The sequence below is a fragment of the Babylonia areolata genome, chromosome 2 (assembly GCF_041734735.1).
Source record: "Babylonia areolata isolate BAREFJ2019XMU chromosome 2, ASM4173473v1, whole genome shotgun sequence".
Classification (NCBI taxonomy): Eukaryota; Metazoa; Mollusca; class Gastropoda; order Neogastropoda; family Buccinidae; genus Babylonia; species Babylonia areolata.
Window position 1 is genome coordinate 34819907 of NC_134877.1, and position 22829 is coordinate 34842735.

At 39.4% G+C, this 22829-nt stretch overlaps 1 protein-coding gene across 1 annotated transcript; it reads right to left on the reverse strand.

The window, feature by feature from the left end:
• Window positions 1-72: 72 nt before the first annotated feature.
• On the reverse strand, window positions 73-21763 carry LOC143300535 (aladin-like). The gene is made up of 16 exons (XM_076614285.1): window positions 21660-21763; window positions 20242-20369; window positions 19165-19289; window positions 18462-18517; window positions 17629-17720; window positions 16353-16399; window positions 15105-15263; window positions 14342-14425; window positions 13025-13145; window positions 12510-12634; window positions 11699-11759; window positions 10305-10525; window positions 6091-6158; window positions 5734-5809; window positions 5206-5290; window positions 73-2719 (listed from the first exon to the last, which is right to left on the reverse strand). The coding sequence occupies exons 2-16, from the start codon at window positions 20359-20361 to the stop codon at window positions 2588-2590; spliced, it is 1572 nt and encodes a 523-aa protein (XP_076470400.1). The 5' UTR covers window positions 20362-20369; window positions 21660-21763; the 3' UTR covers window positions 73-2587.
• Between the last annotated feature and the right edge of the window lie 1066 nt (window positions 21764-22829).

A 22829-nucleotide genomic window follows, 5' to 3' on the forward strand; every position in this document is an offset into this window, starting at 1 on the left:
ACACAACTGCCCACATGGGTACAACAGCACACTCACATGAATGCACGCACATACAAATATACATTCACAAGGATAAGTCATGGTTACCTGTATTCTCATTCGCATTTACAAAACTCTTAACAACATCTCATCAAAACTCACAAGAACATCTCCAAGAAGATTCAATCAAAACAAATAGTGTATATTTTCCTCATTCATTATCACATGCTCCTGTGGCTCTCACACTTCATCATTCAACAATGCCAAAACACCTATCATTTTGAACGATCAGAGACATTTCATCAAACCCTTCATTCACTGAGCAAAGAAGGTTATGGGGAAAAAATGCAAGAACAATAAGATTAGAAGAACAAGAAAAGAACAGACACAACATAAATGTTTTGTTTGGTGTTTTTTTTGTTGTTGTTGTTGCTTTGTGTGTGTGTGTGTGTGTGTGTGTGTGTTTTGTGTTGTTGTTTTTTTTTTGTTGTTGTTTATTCTGCAGGGTTTTGTTTGTTTATTTATTGTTTTGTTTTGTTTTAAAGAACACGTCTTGAGGTTGTCAGTAGGGAATATGAAGCCTAACTTGAATTTCAGCAGCACAATGTCCTAGACATTCTTCTAAAATGGAACAGCTCTCTGTTGTCACTGTGTCAAAGCCCAGAATGTAGGCCTGTCACAGCCTTAGTCCTATGACAGTGAAGCTGCAAAGGTGTCTGTGATATATACCTTGTTTTGAATCATCTCCCACATAACTCAAAGGGTTGTCCCTGCAGAAAAAAGCCACTTTGATACTAAAACAAATATGCTTGCAGACAGACAAGAAAAAACATGAAAAAACATTAATGGTTGAACTGCACTGGTGACAAGTTCCCCCTGGGGAAAGCAGCTCAAATTTTACACAGAGGAATCTGTTGCGACAAAAAGTAATACAACACAACACAATACATATATAGAAAAACAAATATCACAAGACAGAATAAAACAAGTATTTAATTCCCCAAACTGTAACATTTATTGATTTAAACAGGTATTGAACTTCCTTTTTTTATATAATGAAATAATTAAAAAAAACAAAAAAACATTAACACAAAAGTGAAATTTACTGAATTGACCAAGCATTTTAGCCATAAATATAATTTTGTGATCAGCTAATGATATGGCCAGTGGTTAAAAAAAAAAGAAGATACCTCAAGAAACTCTGATCCTGCTTGTTTCTGATTTCTGCTTCATTTCATTTTGACCATGCCTTCTGAAAGGATGCTGTAGATTTTACCACTGCCACCCCCCCCCCCCCCCCCTCCAACAGGTAAAGGCAAACCCAGGCAGGCAAAACAAAAAATATATATACCAGACTTTCAGCATCGACAGATATAAATGTGTTTGTCATGAGACAGTTCTTGGCTCTGACTTTACTGATGGGCATGATGATATTTTTTCAAGAAAACTGATTTGACTGAAAAGACTGGACAATCACATCAAAGTAGTTATCACTTGAGTAGTCACACAGAATTGTGCACGTCTCTATTTGTGTATATGTCTCTATTTTTTTTTTATTGTGGTTGTTCTAGTATAATTTGTGAGTACAGTTATTACCCATTCACTCAGAAAATATCATATTACTGTGCAAATGACCAGACTAATGTTTGTAATGAACAAACTGAAAATCTGACAAAAACAAAACACCGATTTCAAAACAATTACATGTCACTGGAAAAATACAACATCATACGCTTTGTAATCTTTATTCATTTACCTTTCAGAAAATATATACTTTTATGGGTCTCTAAACAATAACAAAGCTCACAGATTTTTTTGTGAAAATATGTACCCTTTTTTTTGGAGGGGGGCAGGGGGTGGTTGGGGGAAACCCTGGCAAATAGATTTCACTTAAATCTCCCTGGCAGCAAAAGGGCTGAGGAAGTAGATGTGAGGGACATGAGCTTCAAGTAGAAAAACAAAAAAATGAAACTGAGCTCCTGAAGTGCAGTGTTGGCCTAGAGGTAACACGTTTGCCTAGGAAGCGAGAGAATCTGAGCACACTGGTTCGAACCACACCGGCAGTCGCCAGTATTTTCTCCACCACCAACAGACCTTGAGTGGTGGTCTGGACGCTAGTCATTCAGATGGGACAATAAACCAAGTGTCCCATGTGCAGCATGCATTTAGCGCATGTAAAAGAACCCATGGCAACAAAAGGGTTGTCCCTGGCAAAATTCTGTAGAAAAATTCACTTCAATAGGAAAACAAATAAAATTGCAGGTAGAAAAAAAAAGGGTCACTGTAGCGACGTTCTCTCCCTGGGGACAGCAGCCCAAATTTCACACAGAGAAATCTGTTGTGACAAAGAGAGTTTATACAAACACAAATCTCTTTTTAATGATCACTTGGAGTTAGGAAGACTTCTAATGTGTGTCACAACTTCACATACCAAAATCAAGTTCATAAGCACTCCATTTCTTAACACTGGTTTTTCATATATACATGTGTATGCATGCAAGCACGCACACACACACACACACACACACATGGAGGTACACATCCACATACACCCACCCACCCACCCCCCATGCACAACAGAAGAACCACCAAATAGGAAGTATGTGGATCACATGAGATCTGTGTATAGCTGTCGGCTGCTGTGACCGTTCAGGGCAGAATGCTGGAACTGGAAAGACCCAATCTTCTCCTTCACCACAAAGTACATGGGGATATAACCCACTCTGCCACTGCTCCACACCTGGACACACACACACACACACACACATATATATATATAATAAATGTATTTATATATTGCTATATCTTATATGTAAATTAACCAAAGCACTTTCACACCCAACTTCATACACACACATAACTCTGAAACAAAGCCATGAAACACAAAACATAAAAATGTATGCACACACACACACACACACACACACACACACACACACACACACCACATCAGTGATAACCCAACAATACAAAAAAATATGTCATTTTTCTGTGCAAACCTCCATGATAACTAGCACTAACTATAAAAACATCATGTTTGCTTATGCTTGCACATATGTGTGGGAGGGTGCTTGCATAGTATTGTGCAAATCTGTGTGTAAATGTGTCTGTGTTCATTTCTGATGTATACATCGATGTATGCATGGAAAGTTCATGCACACATGCACAGCTGTATATGTAGATTTACACAGATTACAATATTCACTCCCCTGATTTCTCACAACTATCTTCGTTATGAACATGATCATGTGCACCTGCACATCTGTATATGCAGATTTATACACAAGTTTAGATTAGTATTCATATTCTTCTTCGCCATGAGTGCAACGGGTTTCCTTCCCCTGCCCAGCTGTGCTGCCAGAGCTGGTATCCAAATGGGAAGAATCCTCATTATCACCACTGTCATTGTTCATCACCTATTTAAGCACCCTCTGGGATGCTTGTTTGGCTATGAGACAATGACCTTCAGTCGAATGCTTCGCTAAAATTCAATGCAGCAACAAACAGTGATGATGTGGCATATTAAAAAAACATTTCAGTATGACTTTTAAGTAAGAAACTTAATATAGCTGAATGAGAATACTTCATTCTAGCTAAGCGCTTTACCAAAAAAACGGAGTATGACTGCCAACATGGATGGGGTAAAAAAAAAAAAAAAGTAAAATTGGATTGAAAAAGGTATTAAAAAAAGTTGCTGACTTTATTGGAGAGAATGGACAATTTTTAACTTTTACAGAATTCAGACAAAAATATGATTTAACAAATGATTTTGTGACCTTTACTGGAATAAAAATGTCAGTTAAAAATTTCATACGAAAGTGTAACAAACCTATAAATGTTAATACCATAGCAGAGGAAAATGCTGCATTGCAAACACTACATTCTGTTAAAAAAAGGAACACAACTGTATCACAACATCATGTGTGATAGTGGACCAGAGCCCAAATGTTGTAAGAAGTGGGAAGAAAAATTACTACAAGAAATCAAATGGAAAGAATGCTTCCTTAAAACAAAACAAATTAAAGATATCAATTTAAAATGGCTTCAGATTAGAATAATCCATAGAATTTTAGCAACAAATGTAATCCTTAAAGAAATGGGAATAATGAATGACATTAACTGTAATTTTTGTGAAAATGAAAAGACAGTATTGATCATATCTTTTGGAAATGCCAAGTTACACAGTCTTTTTGGAAACATGTTCAGACTATGTTTAATGAAACTTGTGAATTAACATCAAATTTGAGATTAACTGAAAACCTGGTTTTGTTTGGATGTGGTGGGAACATCAAAACTGATGTGGTATTTGATTTTATTATTCTGGTAGCTAAATCCTACATTTATAAGTGTAAACTGGATAACAGTCAGCCTCACTTGAATATATTTAGAATACTACTTACCTATAGATACAAAATAGAAAAGCACATAGCAAGTATAAATTTTAGACTAAATGAATTCTCTGCCAACTGGTGCTATTACAAAAACCTGCTCACTGAAAACCCCTGACTCCATTTCCTTTTTCTTTTTGGATACTTTTATTTAGCAAAAAGAAGCAGTGCCCAACAAATGATATGTATTTGCACTATTGTTTCATGATAACTTGACATAATTAATTAGATAAAAGAAGAATTCTGTCTACTAATATTAGAAAACACTCACCATGTTAACTTGGTAACAATGGGGCAGTTGTAGTTCTATGATGTCTCCTGTGAAACTATGTTATTTGACTGTCAAATGTGTGCAGCTAGCTGGGAATCAGGGTGTCACATTATAAGTGGATTTTTTATGGGTTTTTTTTTGTTTTGTTTTTTTTTTTAATAATTTTCTTTTCTTTTTCTTGTGTGTGTGTGTGAAAATACCCTTGCTAATTATTACCATTCTTATGTAATATGCAACTTGTCACAGGAAAACTGTCATGGTGATGATGTTGAAGAGAAAATATAACCTTCATTGCAAGGGGGAAAAAAAGAAAAAAAAGTTATGCACGTAAAAGCTGACTCATGTATATGAGTGAATGTGGGAGTCACAGCACATGAACAAAGAAGCAGCAGCTTCATGCACTTTCATGAGTATACTTGTAAACAGTCAAATAATATGGATGGATCTACAGTGCGGGTATACAAGTAAATAAGGCAGAATGAGTTAATTCTTCCTTCATCTTGACTATGAACATGCCTTACGTAAGTGTAGCTTTTACTCATTTGCTAGCAATAAGAGACCACTGACCACAGTCAGCAGGGCACCCTTCTCAAAGCTGGGCTGGAAGGAGATGTGTCGAGGAATCTCACAGCTATGACCCTTCACAAAGCCACTGCAACAGAATAGCCGTGTTACTTTATTATCCCAGTACAACAATTTCTTTTGTTTGTGCTTTTAATATATTAAAAAGATTATGTACAGATATGTAATTTCTTAAGTTTGTGAACAGAAGAGTTATATTACTTTGTTATTGAGGTGCAACAATTTCTTTACCTTGTGCTTTACATCTATAAGACAGATTTATATACACATAGGCAATTTCTTACATTTCTGCTTTATATATATATGAAATATGTCTATACACAAAAACACAATTTTCTTAAGTATGCACTTTAAATCTGTAAAACAGATTTAAATACACATATGCACCAACCCAAACACACACACACACACACACACACACACACACACACACACACACACACAGGCTGACAAAGACAAAAACAAATGCACAGAAGCACATGTACAGATACAAAACAAAAAGACAAACAATACCTGGGGATAACCTGTATCATGGGATGGACTGACGTCTTGAAGATGGCTACGTAAGGGGACACTTTGCCATCCCCTCCTGAAACAGTCCCAAAGAATAATGGATTATCAAAAAACCACATTTTTTAAAATGTAAAATACAACTGCTTTACAACAAGAAGCTGTATCCAAACTGTTACAACATTTCAAAAATGTCTTACACACACACACCCACAATCCCCCCCACCCCACCCTCCTCCCCACACGCTTCGCCACAATCTATAAATGCAAACAGCAGAATTTCCACAATGAAGCAACCTGGAATCATCACTGTACCATTTGACCTTACAGGCCTAAAAAAAAAAGGCCATAGGGAATTACCTTTAAACATAACTGCCAGACGCTCGCTAGTGCAGTTCCACGCCATCTGGTGCACAAATCCCCCAACCCTGTAACATCCACAAAAAACAAAAACAAAAACCTCAATTTAATCATATACTTGAATTACTGAAGACGAAACAAAATTAAAGACTGCAAGAATCTGTTAACAAATGGACCAAAGGGGATTCACTCACTATAACAGACAAAATCATATTCAGGTGCCTCTGGATTTAACTGACATGCGGATTTGCCAGGAAATTATTATTTCTGGCTTGTTTGTCTCTTTGATTATTTACTGGAAATCAATGTGAAAAGACAAACAAATCAAAGTGAAAAGAAGAGTCCAAAACGCCATTGGCCCATTCAAAGACCTGCTAACCACAGTGAAGGAACGCAAGCTCCGCTGGTATGGACACGTCACACGATCAGACGGCCTAGCCAAGACCATCCTGCAGGGTACCGTACAAGGAAGGAGGAAGAGAGGCAGACAGAGAAAGCGGTGGGAGGACAACATCAAAGAGTGGACGGGCCTGCCATTTGCCACAACTCAAAGGGCCGCTGAGGACCGAGGCAGGTGGCGCGAGCTGACCAGGCAGTCATCCATGGTGCCCCAACGACCCACCCACGGGTCAAGGGATAGATGAGATGAGAGAGAATGTGCTTCCAACTGCAGGGTGACAATGACTGAGGAAAACATTCTGTCAGAATAGGTTTCTTTGAATTCTTAAGGAAAATACACCAGAGATTTAAGGAAAATGAACACCTTGAAAAAAACCCACTAAAAGCATTCTGATATGAGCACAAGAATATTCCAATCAATCGGAAAAAAAATGCCCTTGCAAGCTAATTTCACACTCTTCCTTTATAAGCAATTACACACGTGTTCAGCGCTTTACTTTTAGTTCAACGCAGTCACGAACTTGACCCCGCATTCAACTCGGGAAGGAAAGGCACCGATTAAAAATAACACGCAGCAGCCGGGATGGTTAGAACTGTGGCCTGGAAGAGATAGCAGCACAAAGTGCCATGGGTGCTCTTCCATGTCGCGCCTCTAGCTGTTACCAGCTGTAGGGAGGGAGAAAGACCAGCAGAGTGGTGTGTGCTGTGCCGAGTGATCGCAGCGGCCACAGAGAGAAAACAACACATCTTCTTTAACATCTGATAACACACTGCTTGTCACCACAATCATTTTATTAACAGTACGGTTTTAAAGAATACAGTCTTAGCTTCAAAACGATAGGAAATTCGAATATGATACCCTGATTATTTTTCTCAGGATACCTGTTCGAAAAAGTAGGCATGCTTATCACCATTTTGTTAAAACATGCATTCTGACACATTTTGAACACACTAAATCTAATTTCACAGAGTTAACACAACACGCAAAATGCATTCCGAGCACAGTATAATACAATGGCATGCTGCTCACTAACCTGTGTTGACCATTGGAAAGTCTGGGAGAAGTTGTAGCGTGTCAAAGGATTCAACTATTGTAGCTTGTGCAAGTACTCCACTGACACACACTGATTCAGTCAATCACACACATGGAAGCGAATAACAGTCACGACACATATCTGGATGGCAGCTTTAGTATTTTGAAGAAAAAAAATCAGTGTCTGCTGACTGGTTTGTGAAAGTGGTGGTCATCACCATTCAGTCATTGGCAGTAATCACTAAACTGATTATTCTGTCAGAAGAAAGGACAGACACATTATCAAAAAGTCTTAATCAATTGTCCACTTCATAAATTGCCTAACAGTTAACGTGGTCAAGTGTGGAGCTGCAAGCAGGTTACTACTTTTCACTCTTTACCCCCAGCAAGCTGGATGGGCTAGCTTGCCCTGACGGAGAGAAAGTCAGAGACAAAGTGAGATGAAGATAAGAAAATAGACACAGAGGGGGGAGGGATTGTAATAATAATAATAATAGTGGTATTTATATAGCGCTGAATCTTGTGCATAGACAAATCTAAGCGCTTTTCGCACCAGTCATTCTCACGCACGCATAACTCTAAAACTGGAGAAACTGAAGACAAGGAAGAGGCAGGGAAGGGAGGCTATTTTGGGATTTAAGGCCAGACTTGAAAGAGCTGAGTGTGGAGACTTGACGAAGTGAAAGAGGAAGTTCATTCCAATTGCAAGGTCCAGAGACAGAGAAAGAACGGCGGCCAACAGTGGAGTGTTTGAATCTGGGTGTGAGTAAATGGAGTGGATCCAAAGCTGATCGTAGTGAGCGAGATGGAGTGTAGAGGAGAAGGCAGCCACAGAGATAGGAAGGGGCTGATTTGTGAATACATTTGTAGCATAGAGTGCTGATCTTGTACTTTATTCAGTGTGAGACAGGGAGCCAGTGGAGATGTTGCAAAAGAGGAGTGATGTGCTCAGATCTTTTCTTTCTGAGGACGAGTCGGGCAGCAGAGTTTTGTATGCACTGAAGGGACTGAATGGATGAAGCAGGCAAACCAGACAACAGAGAGTTACAGTAGTCAAGGTGAGAGAGAATGAGAGAAACGACAAGTCTAGATGTTGCGTCAATGGACAGATATTTCCGGATGGAACTGATGCGCCGCAGTTGACAGTAGCAGGATTGACATGTCTGATTGATAAATTTTAATTTGTTGTGACGGAGAGTGAGATAGAGAGATGAGGATAAGAGAATAGAAAGAGAGGGGTGTGTGTGGGGGGGGCGTGGGGGTGGGGGGGGGGGCGAAGAGAGAGTGAGTGAGGCAAAGAGAGATGAGGATAAGAGGATAGAAAGAGAGGGGGGGGTGCAGAGAGAGAGTGAATGAGGCAAAGAGGAGAGAGAGAGAGAGAGACACAGAGAGAGAGAGAGAGAGAGAGAGAGAGAGAGAGAGAGAGAATGATTTCTTTAATTCAGATAAAGAGGGAGAGAGAACGATTTATTTAATAATCCAAAGAGAGAGAGAGAGAGAATGATTTCTTTAATTCAGACAAAGAGAGAGAGAGAGAGTAAAATGAATAAATGCAAGACGAGAGATGCAGTGCGAAGAATGAGTGATGAGGGAGGGAGAGAGAGCAGGATATAAGTGGACAGCACGTGTTGAAAAAACAGAAAGAAGAATGAAAGAAATAAGAAAGACTGACAAACAGAAAGGACGACAGATTCTGGTCCTCTAGTGAGAGAGAGACAGAGAATGAATGAATGAATACTGAATGAAAAAGTACAAAAAAAGAGAAAAAAAGATATAAGAGAGAGGTGGTGAACTAAGAAAAACAAAGAGTAAGCAAGAGAAAGAGAGGGAAGAAATATGGAAGGAAAGAAAGAAAATGAGAGAGAAGAGGAGGTGAAGGAAACCCTACTCACGAATTTCTGCTGTGAAAAATACACCACTGCCAGTCACAGCTGCCAGCAAACAGTTCTCACAAATAAATGCTGCGATATCAAAAGACCGGTTCCTATGGAGAAAGGTACTACCACCACCAGAAAGAGAAATGTCTGAACTATCCGACAGTACAAACTTTAATGCCACAGAATCTCATGTATGCTCACAAGCCCGCCCAAAATACAAGACAAAGAAGGGTCAGAGGAGTGTTAGGCGGGCACAGCGGCCGAACGAGTTTACAGGTCTGGCACTATCAGTGCTGTCCACAGGAGCTCGCTGTCGGCTAAGTGTGCGGTTCTGTTTAGAACTTGAACAGCTGTGATTAATCCAAATGATCACACAAAACCTCACAGTATCCAGAAAATTATTTTCAAGAATAATAATAAAATAAAATAAAAAAACAATGGCAACCAGTAAGAATGAAAAGAGTGAAAAGTGAGGGATAGAAGAAGACTGGGCATGGAAGTAACTGGAAAATGGACCTTCACAGCAGCAGCATCCTTGGTCATAATGGAAATGAAAACAGAAAACATGAGTGCCGTAAAGGGTGGTAACAGGTTGAGCAGGGCATTCCATTTCACTCACTTGCCCTTGCAAGCAACTAAATCCAAAGATCACATAATACCTGACAGTGTCCAATACAGAAAACATGACCATCATCAGTGCTGGTAAGATACATGAAATTTTTTTTTGTAATACTGATGGAATGGGGTTAAAATATTAGAGCCTAATCTGTTTTGGCTGCATGTATACATTCATATGTGTATGGGGCAGGGGGAGGAGATGGCAGGTGTGGAGGAAGAAGGGTGTGCTTGTGGTTGTGTGTGTGTGTGTGTGTGTGTGTGTGTGTGTGTGTGCATGTTTCACTCACTTGACCCTGCCCCCATCCTGAGCGGTCAGAACGACCTCGGACAAGTCTGCCACCACACTGGCAACACCCGCTCCCTTGTACTCTGCCACGGCTGGCCATGAAGGACTGAGGCTCCCTTCCACGACTCCCTTGTATGACGTGCCGAACTTGACCACGTGCAGCACCGCGTCCCCTTCCATGGCAAACAGCAACACCAGTCCGTCATAGCTCCAGCAGGCTGACTGCACAAAGCAACAAGGGACAAAACCTTCATGACTCATGCGTCATTCCTGTGTGAACAACAAGACCCAAAACGCAGAGTGGCAGGATCGGTGTGGGAGTGTAGGTTGTTACTAGTGCTCACATATATTGTTCCAAGATCATATTTTGCTCACCATCAGAAACGAGTGTTTGCAGAGCTGAAAGCTGTGTGCCAGAAACATAACAATTCCATGTTAAGCAGCCCACAGGAGCCAAAATCAACCCAGTATAAGGCAGTCATATCCTACAAAGGAAATCTGAATCGATTACGATCATGCCATAATTTTAGCCCGATTTCCCAATTGAGCCACATAATTTTGCGACCTGGTTGAAGACATAATTGGACAAAAAGCAGAAACGCCAAAGAATCGATAGACAGATAGAAAATGCGAAAAAAAAACTTAGCCATATGAAGTGCACAGGAATAGGAGTCGAGATGGCTGCCGGAAAAAGAGGGCGCTAGCCAGCGGGACAAAGGGGAGGTTACCTACTTCCGGAGGTTATCGGCCGTAGTTACTTTAGCTTTATCCGCATAGGCAGATAGTAGTTTGCACAGGACAGGAATGTCAGACCCCTGCCAGAGTCTGCACTAGTGGGTCACAGTTAAGTATGTGCAATTAAATTTCTTTTTTCTGGTGACATACAATGGAAATTACACATACCATGTTTTTTTGCTGGATACTGTGCAACTGGGCCAGAAACATGCCTCAAATATATCATACATGAAAGCTTTATTTTAATACTGATGGAAAGGGGTTAGAATATTAGTCTGTTTTGGCTGCATCATTTATGCATTCATATATGTATGGGGCAGGGGGAGGAGGTGGCAGGTGTGGAATAAGAAGGGTGTCCTTGTAGTTATGTGTGTGTGTGTGTGTGTGTGTGTGTGTGTGTGTGTGTGTGTGCGCGCGCGCGCACGCATGCATGTGTATGTGTATGTATTGTGTGTGTGAATGTGAACAAATGAGTATATGTGTGTCTGTCTGTCTGTCTGTCTGTCTGTCTGTCTGTCTGTGGTGTGTGTGTGCACGTGAGTGAGAATGTGTGTGCGTTAGTGTGAACATGCACTCAGAAAACGGACACATACATGTGTGCATGTGAGCGTGCAGATGTGTCTGACAAAGAGACAGACAGACAGTATGGTGGAGACTCACAGTGCAACGATCAGACAGGTTAGACCACACTTCACAGTTCCAGTTGGTCGTGTCCCACACTCTGCAACATCACATTCCTTCATGGTAACACATTCACCCAGCAATATCAGTATCTATAACTATCACTGTCTGTCCTGTTTACAAGTGTCTTCATCGCACTGTCCCATGCTGTAGTGTATTGTAGGCCTGACTAAGCATGTTGGGTTACGCTGCTGGTCAGGCATCTGCTTGGCAGATGTGGTGTAGCGTATATGGATTTGTCCGAACGCAGTGACGCCTCCTTGAGCTACTGAAACTGAAACTGAGTGAACTGTACTGTGAGTCAGTTCCTTCAAACATGTCCAAAGCAGCATGATAGAGTCTACAAAGGTTAGTTCTGTAGCAGGAAACTGAAGGCTGTCCTTGGGCTTGGATTATGTGCTGATATGTCCTTTCCAACACAGGTGAACATATTCTGCATGTCTGTTTATCTATAGTCTGTTCATCTATGATGACGATATTAAACAATCCTCTTATACATTCACTTCTACATGCAGACTTTAACTTGAATGTGCAACTCAATCACTGACTTCTACATGTGGGTTCTTATATATATATATATATATATATATATATATATACATATACACATACAGTTAACCAAGCAGCAATACTGTTTTGGGAGGCCTAAAGTAAACTTTTACAAAAAAAAAAAAAAAAATGCAACAACCGTACCAAAATATGGTGGCTAAATCCCTTACACTCAGCAAAAACTCCTCATCTGAGCTGAAGCGCTACTGTCATGAAGTATGACTCTTTGCCGAAAGCTCACCTGAAGATGGATGATGGAGTAGCAGCCATCACCTTGCTCCCATCAGGGGACCAGGCCAGCAGGGACACACCTCCCCCACCCACATAGCGCAGTGGGGTGCAGCTCTCACTGGCCACGTTCCAGGCCTGAAGGAACCAAACAAAATGGGGACCTCAGTTTATAACATGAAAAATTATCATTCCCCACCCCCACACACACCCCACCCCTCCAAAAAAAAGAAAAGAAAAAGAAGTACTGATAATAACTAGATCATTCTAGCTGCCTTCTCTGATCAATATTTTTTTCTGGCCACCCAACACACCCAAATGTAACAGCAGACAGGTTAATTAACGCACACACACACACAATCCACACACACACAAATCCCATCCCCACTGCTGCTGGCCAGATCTTACAGAACATTCTCAACTTCAACAAACTATCACAGAGAGATATTCCTCCATGCTCTACCCACATCTTATCAGCATAAATCAAACATACAAAATACTGTACTTTTTTTTCTTCTAAACCCATACCATGACAGCAGTATCCACAGGAGAGGCTGACAAAAGGATTTTACCAGCTGGATCCCAAGCCAGCTGAGTGACTGGGCAGTGACCACTGTGTTGCAACACCTGTACAGAGCTGGTAGACGGCCTGCCCAGCAAACAGGAGTCATGAGAGGACAGAGAGGAGAAACATAAATAAAGGAAATTTTCTATCTAAAATTACGTTTAAATAACATACTTACCGTGACCCAACTAGTGCAGACTCCGGCAGGGGTCTGACATTCCTGTACTGTGCAAACTACTATCCGCCTATGCGGAGAAAACGAAACTACAGCCGATAACCTCCCGGAAGTAGGTAACCTCCCCTTTGTCCCACTGGCTAGCGCCCTCTTTTTCTGGCAGCCATCATGACTCCTGTTCCTGTACTCTTCATACGGCTAAGTTTTTTTTCGTATTTTCTGCCTGTCTGTCGATTCTCTGGCGTTCTTGTTTATGTTTATAGCACAGTTGATTGAGGGTATGTCTGGGCATGGAAAATCAATCCACAGCACTGAATTTCAAACTTTTGAAATTTACTGAATATTTCCACACAAGTGAACTTCTTTGCAGTGAAGAAGGTTAAAATCAAAAGCACCTTTCCTTAAAATCAATGTATATATTTTTTTAAATCTTAAGAGAACCACAAAAAAAAAGGACAAAAATAAATGTGTAGTCCTAGTGTCATACAAATCCAAGGAGTCAAAAACAAACACACAGAGAAATATAACCAGCTGCCTTGGCAAAGCAGTTAGCGTTTCAAACTGACCTGGAGGACACAAGTTCAACCCCAATCACAAATATTTTGTTGTTTTTTTTCAGCCTGTGGCCAGCTCTTACCCAGAGCTGAGTATGCTGTGCGCTCACAAAGCAAGACTGGGACCACACAGTAAAGCCCGGATGGGTCATCCACTTCATGGATACATCACACGCACTTATCATATCTTATCTTTGGGAGTGCAGCATGGGAGTTATGCCACTAAGTTAGTTTGGATGATTAAGGCAGCAACTTTTTTTTTTTAATTGAAAATAAAACATGAATATGCACACACACATACACACACATTCACACACACACACACACATGCATACGCACACACTCACTCACTCATTAACACACATTCACTCACACACACACAAACACACACACAAGCATACACATACACACAAGCATACGCACACATTCACTCACTCATACACACTCATTCACTCACACACACATACACAAGCGTACACACACACACAAACACACACACACACAAAGACTGAAGAGTAATGCTGTACTGAGAAGTAGGAACCGTGACATACCTTGCCGCCAGGGAGGTGGGCTCAATGTGCCAGATCAGGACAGCTGACTGACTGGCAACAGCCAGCACAGAGGCAGACAGAGGCCTGTAACACCAATGCCCAATGGTATGTACACGTGTGGCGGTCACTGCTTGACAAGCTGGCAGTTGCCATTCCATGACACACATAACAGGACAGATATCATCTCAAGTCACACACACACACACACACACACACACACACACACACACACAGTCAGTTCACTGTCAGAGCCTTATAATGGATTATGCTTACAACTGTTATTTTCTGCCAAGACAACTGCCATCTGTAACTCTCTCTCTCACACACACACACACATGCATACAATGATACACGCACATACCCACACAAAAAAATCAACACTTCTGTTGTTGTTTTTTTCTGCTTAATCCTTTACTCCTGATAGATGGCGTAAAGTCTCAAAAATGACATTTTCAAAATAAAATAATATCAAACACAACTAAACCACATAAATTCATGACCCTGCCTCCACCCCCCCCTCCCTGCCCTGCCCCACCTCAACCCTCCCCCCTCCAAAAAAAAATTCACATAATTTTGTTAGCTTGTTAGCTTTCCCATTTTGAAAAATGTTCCCTCTTTTCAAACATATTCCCTTAACTGCTTTTAACACAACACACAGTGTATACAGTGGCACCCATGCATACTTTCTCTCTCACACACACACAGACAGACACATGTGTAAATGCACACACCACCCATCTCTCTCTCTTCAGTGTGCACTTACTGCCATGCCAAATGGGCCACACATTTCTGGAGTTTATGTTTCAACACCGGTACAAGTGGACTGCCAGAGTAGTGCACATGCACCGAATTGTCTTGCAAGGCCAAGGCAAACTTTGCTGTATGGGGATGCCAGGCAAAGGCTCGCACAGGACTGTCACTCCTGAATCAGAGCAGAGTATTCTTCTTTACCTCAAAGTATCGCAAAAAGAAATTCACTGAAATTTAAATGGTATGAAACACACACGCGTACATCCACAGAAACAACAGCAAACAAACTGCTGATTGAATGTTTAAATGGTGTAAAACATGGACACACACATATATGTACTACATACACACACACACATAAGAACACAAATTGTTGCACAAACACAATACACATTGCAGCTTGCTTTATTCCCATATTCCATAACTCGTGAGTTAAAATGGATGGCTGTTTGTGAGACCCATTGCTACATCCGTGAAAATTGTTAATTCAATTATTTTTGACTGAATTCATGTGTGTACATGTGCACTGCCATAGTCTTAATTAATGAATACAAAACTCAAAGTGTCCATCCAGTTCAACACTGTGATACAGATCAACCACAAAAAAAATGAATAAAAGAATCTTAATAAAAAAGAAAAAAAAAGAAGTTCGTATTTTGAGTATTGAAGTGCGAGCACACAATGCTTTTCTCCATGCAAGCCTAAAAAGAAAGGAAAGGTGCAAAACAAAAAATTTGAGAACAACAAAAAGGAATAAGAAAGAAAAAAAAATCAATACAACTTCAGACAGCATATGCATAATAAATCATGTAGACATAAATAAATATTTACTGCACTGAAAAGCTAAAGGACAAAGAGAGAGACAGAATAAAAGGGAGAGAGGAGGAGAACATGAGGCAGACATCAATTCATACACAAAAACATACAAATTTTATGATGCTTTAAAAAAATCAATTCAAATAAATAAGACATACATATGGCAAAAGAAAAAAAAAACATTGAAGAGAAAGAGAGAAAAGACATATCAAGAAAGAGGCAGACTGAGAGAGAGACAGAAATCACACAAAGACATAGACGTATGCAGGGGGAAAAAATCAAAGCTTCAAAGAAATTCACACACAGAGACAGCTGAAGATGCAGAGAATAATCAAAGCATCAAAGAAATTAAAACAATTATCACATCACACAGAAATGAGTGATAGATAAAAAAAATTTAAAAAATTGTGGGATTGGGTGTGGAGATCTGAGATAATCCACATACCATTCAGCCACTTCTGCAAATTTCACAACCAGTTCTTCATTTGATAGCTGCACACGCAAACACAAAAAACAATAATAATATCAACTAAAAAAATTGTAGTAGTAGTAGTAGTCGTCATAGTAGTACATAAAAAACATACAAGCATAGCGTTTTCAAGCAGGATATGGATTAATAGAAAACAGCCAATGGAACCGAGTGCTTAAATCGTGCAAAGGTTTACTTGAATAGGAATGTTTTTAGATTTGTTTTGAAGGGTGTGTGGGACTGTGATGGACTGAAAATGGCAGCAAATTCAAGTGTGTAGCTGAAGATGTAACTAAAAGCTCTCCTGCCATGTGTCTCTTTGTTGAATTTTTGTCCACATGAGGTCTACATCCATTTTTGACTCACTTGTGTAAACAAAGTGAGTCTATGTTTTAACCCGGTGTTCGGTTGTCTGTGTGTGTGTGTGTGTGTGTGTGTCCGTGTGTCTGTGTGTCCGTGGTAAACTTTAACACTGACATTTTCTCTGCAAATACTTTGTCAGTTGACACCAAATTTGGCATAAAAATAGGAAAAATTCAGTTCTTTCCAGTCATCTTGTTTAAAACAATATTGCACCTCTGGGATGGGCACAAAAAATAAAAAATGAAGCCTAATTATATGCAAACTGCATTTACTGTTATATTTATATTTTTTGTATTCTCTAAACTTGGCACTTTGACCTCTTATTCTGACACAACAATAAGAGGAGTCATTATTATCATTTTTTGTTCAAACAGGAACTTCTTTTGCTAAGCATGGAATTTTTATTTATTTTGCAAACGTTTTGGTGCAGAGAGTAAAAAATGGAAATTACTTTGTAATTAATGCTAGGGGACTTAATTTATCACAAGCGAGTCTTGAAGGCCTTGCCTCTCTTGTTTTTCTTTGACTGAAGTGATTGTAAATAAGTTTCTTCACCTGCAGTGCACTTCCTCTGCAACGATGCAGCTAAATATGAAAGCAAAGAAAAGGAGTCAAACTATCACAATTAACAACTAACATACTGTCACTAGCACTTGACAAGTCCGAGTTTCTGCATTTGTGTCTTAAGCGTTCATTATTATCATTATACATTTCTACTTCTCTCACCGATCACCCTACATAGCACAACCACCATATATCAAACAAAAATCAAGTACAGGAACAACATGGCGATGATGACTAGAATGATAGTAACTACGATGATTAATGAAATGCATCAATAAGAATTCAGTTCACTGCAAAAACAGAGAGACCACTTCTGACGACTCACAGACATATGAGGGAAGAGAGCACCACTGAAGGAGTTGAAGGCCCTGACCACACTCAGCAAGCCTGAAGCTGTTGTTGACACCATGTGGCTCACTGCACACACATAGCAATACATGATCCTATGAATGCAGTGAATGCACACATAGTGCCAAGCTCCACAATAAACTCACCAGATTCACAATAAAAAAAAAATTAAGGCATATCCCTCAAAACTGTTGTCCAAAAATGAATCAGTATATATTGAACAAAGTAGTGCATCTGTTTCTGATCAGTCATAACACTCTTTGCTTCCCAATGTACCATATCATATATACCACACCATGTTTCTCTCAATCTGTGAAATCTGTCAGCAATCTATAAATGGCAAAATGAACAACAAAAAAATGGAAGTCTCATTCAACTGTGCTTGTTATTATAAAACACTTCACAAGACAACACAGCAAAGTATATTTCAAGGAGCTAAAGGCACAATGTCACATGGCATACAACATTGTAAGGCAGAAAAATAAGTGTGTAGATTTTGATGATTTTTATTTTTGTTCAATTTTCCAAGGCAGTACTATAAAGAAAATCATTCTGTGATCTTAGAATTGAGCTACAACATGTTGCTAGATGTTATTTCAGCCAGAAAGCAGGTGGGTGGGCAGATGAAAATGAATTTGTCTGAACAGTTTTGACATTGCCGTAATTCTGGAACAAACTGCGAGCAGTCACAACAAAACATAATGAACATGGGACAGTTGGCATCACTGTATATTTCTAAATGATGATCTACATTAGTAAACACTTTAACAGATATATTTTCTCCTAGTTCAGTAATCGTAACTTGTTCACCTTCATCTTTGCCATTGACGATTTCTTCAAACGCTTCACAGAGTCCTTGTTCCAACCTGTTACAAAATGTAAAGATAAAAATTAGGCTCATCCATAATTATCTTGCAAAATGTTAGAAGAGGAAGGTGGCAGAATGGCTCAGATGCTCATCTGCCAGTACAGTATCCCTGAGGGTCAGGGTTCAATTCCCAGTCTTGGCCTTTCTCCCAAGTTTGACTGGAAAATCAAACTGAGCATCTAATTATTAGGATGAGATGATAAAGTGAGGTCCCAAGTGCAGCAAGCAGTTGGTGCACTGAAAAAGAACCCATGGCAACAAAAGTGTTGTCGTCTAGCAAAATTCTACAGAAGAAATCCACTCTGATAGGTACACAAATATATGCATGCACTCAAGGCTTGAATAGCGCATTGAGTTATGCCGTTAGTCAGGCATTCACCGAGCAGATGTGGTGAAGCATACATGAATTTTTCCGAATGCAATGACACCTTCTTCAGAAACTGAAACCTGAAACTTGCAAAATGTACATCAATCAGGCATCAGATTATTAAAAGCAGAATTAATCTGCAAAAAGTAATACTATAATACTTTTTATTAATAGCAAGAACAATAACACACACAGAGACACACACGCACGCGCACACGCACGCACACACAAACAATGCCATGACACATAATCACATACTCATACAGTTTGGTGTTTACCATGCCAGGCGAGCCCTTTGCCACACTGTTCTCTGTGCTGGGATGAATGCCGACTTGATGTTTTCACGATGGGACAAAGCCCTAGTTTGATCCCCACTCACAGTTACTTCTGGGTACTTCTCAACCTGTCAGGAACAAAGACAACTCACTGGAAACTTAAGTCATCACATTGTCAAAAGAAACTTCTGACTTCCAATTTATCTGGCTCTAAAATCTCTGAAAGCTTGTCAACCCGGGTAATCTAAAAACATCTGAATTCCTTCTTGCAAAAGACTGACAACATTAAAGACTTCTTTCGACAAAGTATAACACAAATCCCTCAGCTAATAACCTAAACCCTAACAGAGTGGCTGTGTTTTTTGCTGGACAAATCTGCAAAGTGATGAGTACTTTTTTTTTCTTCTTTTTTTTCTTTTTTTGCTGTTTTTCTGGCATGGTTGTGTAGATGTAGATTGAAAATACATGTAAATATATATACATGTACTGAAAAAATACAAAGGCAAGGAGAGAAGAATTCAAAGACCAGTTTTGACTAAAGGCAGTTTAACGAATTATAACAAGACAGTTCTATGATTATTGTAGTATAATGAGTATTGATCATCAAAAGATATCAACTATTCAATTTTTCAAGAATAATCACAATCTATATGGTTCAGACTTGTTAGTGAATATCTATCAAAACCTGGGCATTACCATGATAACCACTGCTTGCAAATACACACTAAGCGTGCAAGTGAGGAATTAGATTATGATTTAGTGTAAAATTGGAAGCTCTGATCTGCACAATACATACCGAGTGTCAGTGTAGTCATAAAAAATCTGTAAAAGGTCTACACTAGTATAAAATGTTGTTGTTGTTTTTAAAGCAGTATAATATTAATATGATTTTAAATTATACAAGAAAAATGACATATGAAATCTACTAATCTGAATATTAAAGCACACACACACCAACATAAGTGTAGACCTGGTAACATTCAGAAGCACTATGAAAGTATTAGTCCATATATGACATTTGTTACAGACAATGTGCCCTACATGGATTAGTAACTATCCAGTCATGTACAATATACTCACAGGTGCAAATGAAGCATCTGACTCAACAAACTTCATTTCTCCCTCTTTCTCCATAACCGTTATACAGTTTGTAGGAGGCAATGGCTGACACATGTCGAGCACTGGTAACAGACTCGACATTATGGACCCTGTCAGAACATTACAATTTGATGTCAACATTTAAACGGAATACTCCGAATAGGGAAGTACATAATGAGAACATAATGACAATGCAACAAGAACTCTGAAACAGTGACTGAATATGTGCTCACTTCATCATTTACTAGGTCAAGCACAATGACACTCAAATAACACTTGTGTTGATACGTTGTTATTTCTTCCTTACTTTCCTGTTTCCAAAATAACAGATCGCTGGAAAATCTCTGTAGAAAAAATTATGTCATGAAGAACAAAATAATCTTGCTGATTCATCTTTGGAGGCCTTTTCATTGTTCTGTTGGTAGTACTTACTGTTGTTGCAACAACCCTGGAATAACATTCAATCAGACACCCCAAGGTACAATCAGTTTCCCCAGCCTTTGAAACTATCATTGAAATTCAGTTCTAATAATGAGGGGTGTTTAGAGTTACAATTTCAGCACAGTTTCTTACCCCCCCCCCCCCCCCCCCCCCCCCCCGCCTGCCACCCTCCCACTCCCTCTTAAACAAAGGATATTTGCTAAGTTATTCTATAAGGACCTGTGGATGAGGGAGCATGATCATGATGATCAGGTTTTAACACTCTGTAATACAGGTTTTACAACATTAGGAATGTAGATAAGTAACTTTGTATGTTACTTTAAATGTTTTGCCTGTTTTTGTTTGTTTCTTTGTTGCATTTTTGGTGTTTTTGTTGTTGTTGTTTTCGTTGTTGTGGTTTTTACTGTCGTTGTTGTTGTTGTTCAACATGTACCACTATATTCACTAATAATTCAGACACATGTAATAACAATGCAATTAAAAAACAAACAAACTAGGGCTGCATAAGCTCCCAGCCAACTTAAAAAACAACAAACAAACAAAAAACAAAGAATATATCTTTCTAACATGCATAACGTTCTCATGTGCCTTGACATATTCGCCAAAAAGATCAGTTTGGTTCTTAATTTTCGATTTGTACCAATCTTTCCACAATGTGGATGCGGGACACCATTAGCGTTGTTGCCGAACCTTATTTATTTCATTGGCTTTGATTTCTTTCTCTACACCCACCCCCACGCTCCAGTGTGCATTTCTGACGCTGATTATAAAAAAGATATATCGTTAATTTTGATCTGCTATGTTACTTTTTTTTCGTATAAATTATAAGTTCACTGTTCAGTGTTTGAAACTTTTAATGATAAATAAAAGAATATTTCTTTTAATTGTAACTGTCTCCATAATCATAACAGAATTATGGATAAACATGCAAGGAAACCGTTTCAATAAATACTGATTACCTTGTCACTAATTTGTATCTGTCCTGAATGAAATAGTCAAGCCAGCGACCTGTCGACAGATTCAAATGCAATCCTTTTTCGAAAGTACGTGTTCTTCGCAGTAGTCTCCCCTAATCACTACCATCCGCTACCAAAATCCAAAAGAGTTATATCACCCAAGGGAGCTAATGTACCTTCATCCGATCACAGTTTCAGTTTCAGTTTCAGTAGCTCAAGGAGGCGTCACTGCGTTCGGACAAAACCATATACGCTACACCACATCTGCCAAGCAGATGCCTGACCAGCAGCGTAACCCAACGCGCTTAGTCAGGCCTTGAGCCGATCACAGAAAAGAGTAGTGGTTTGCTTTCGAAATAATGTCATTTTAGCGTCCTATTTTAACGAAAACTTTCGCGTGTTTTTCAATGGAATAGTGTATGGTGTGTGTGTGTGTGTGTGTGTGTGTGTGTGTCTGTGTCTGTGTCAGTGCGTGCTCAGTTTCATTTAATGTCTATCCACATTAAGTGATATTAGACATGAAAAAAGGGAGGTGGGAGAAAAAAGGAAGGGGAAGGGAAAGGGATGAAAACAATACAATTCACAACATTGACTTAAGAACAATGGCTGGCCGGGGTGGGGGTTACAGCATGACTGCTGTAAATTTTGTTGCGCCGCTGAATTTCATTGTTGATGATATTTCTGTCGGTGTGTGCGATGAAATTATATTACTGAGTCGTAAAAAATGGCGATGATAAAGAATCGTTTAAACTGAAAGAAAAGTATTATCAGATTTGTCGTTGTATGTTGAAACACCCCCACTTGCCGTGCCCATTTTGCCGGACAACGTGAACACGAACGCTGACTACTGGTCACTCTGATTGGACGGACGCGTGTGTGTGTGTGTGTGTGTGGAGCAATGTCTGTGTCTGTGTGTCTGTGTGTCTCTCTCTCTTTCTCTGTGCTCTGTTTGTTTGACTGATTTGGTGCTATTGTTGTGTTTATGTGTTGCCAGTTTTGGGTGTGTCTGCCGCCTATGTTTTCTAATGTTTTCATTATTTAGGTTTGTTTGCTTTTAATTAACGTTCTCCTCCAAAACTGAGGATCCAATCTTTCAAAAATGCATTCAAATAAATATTCGCTGATGGGAACAGCAAGACATTTGAATTATACTTGAAGAAAATCAGGGGAATT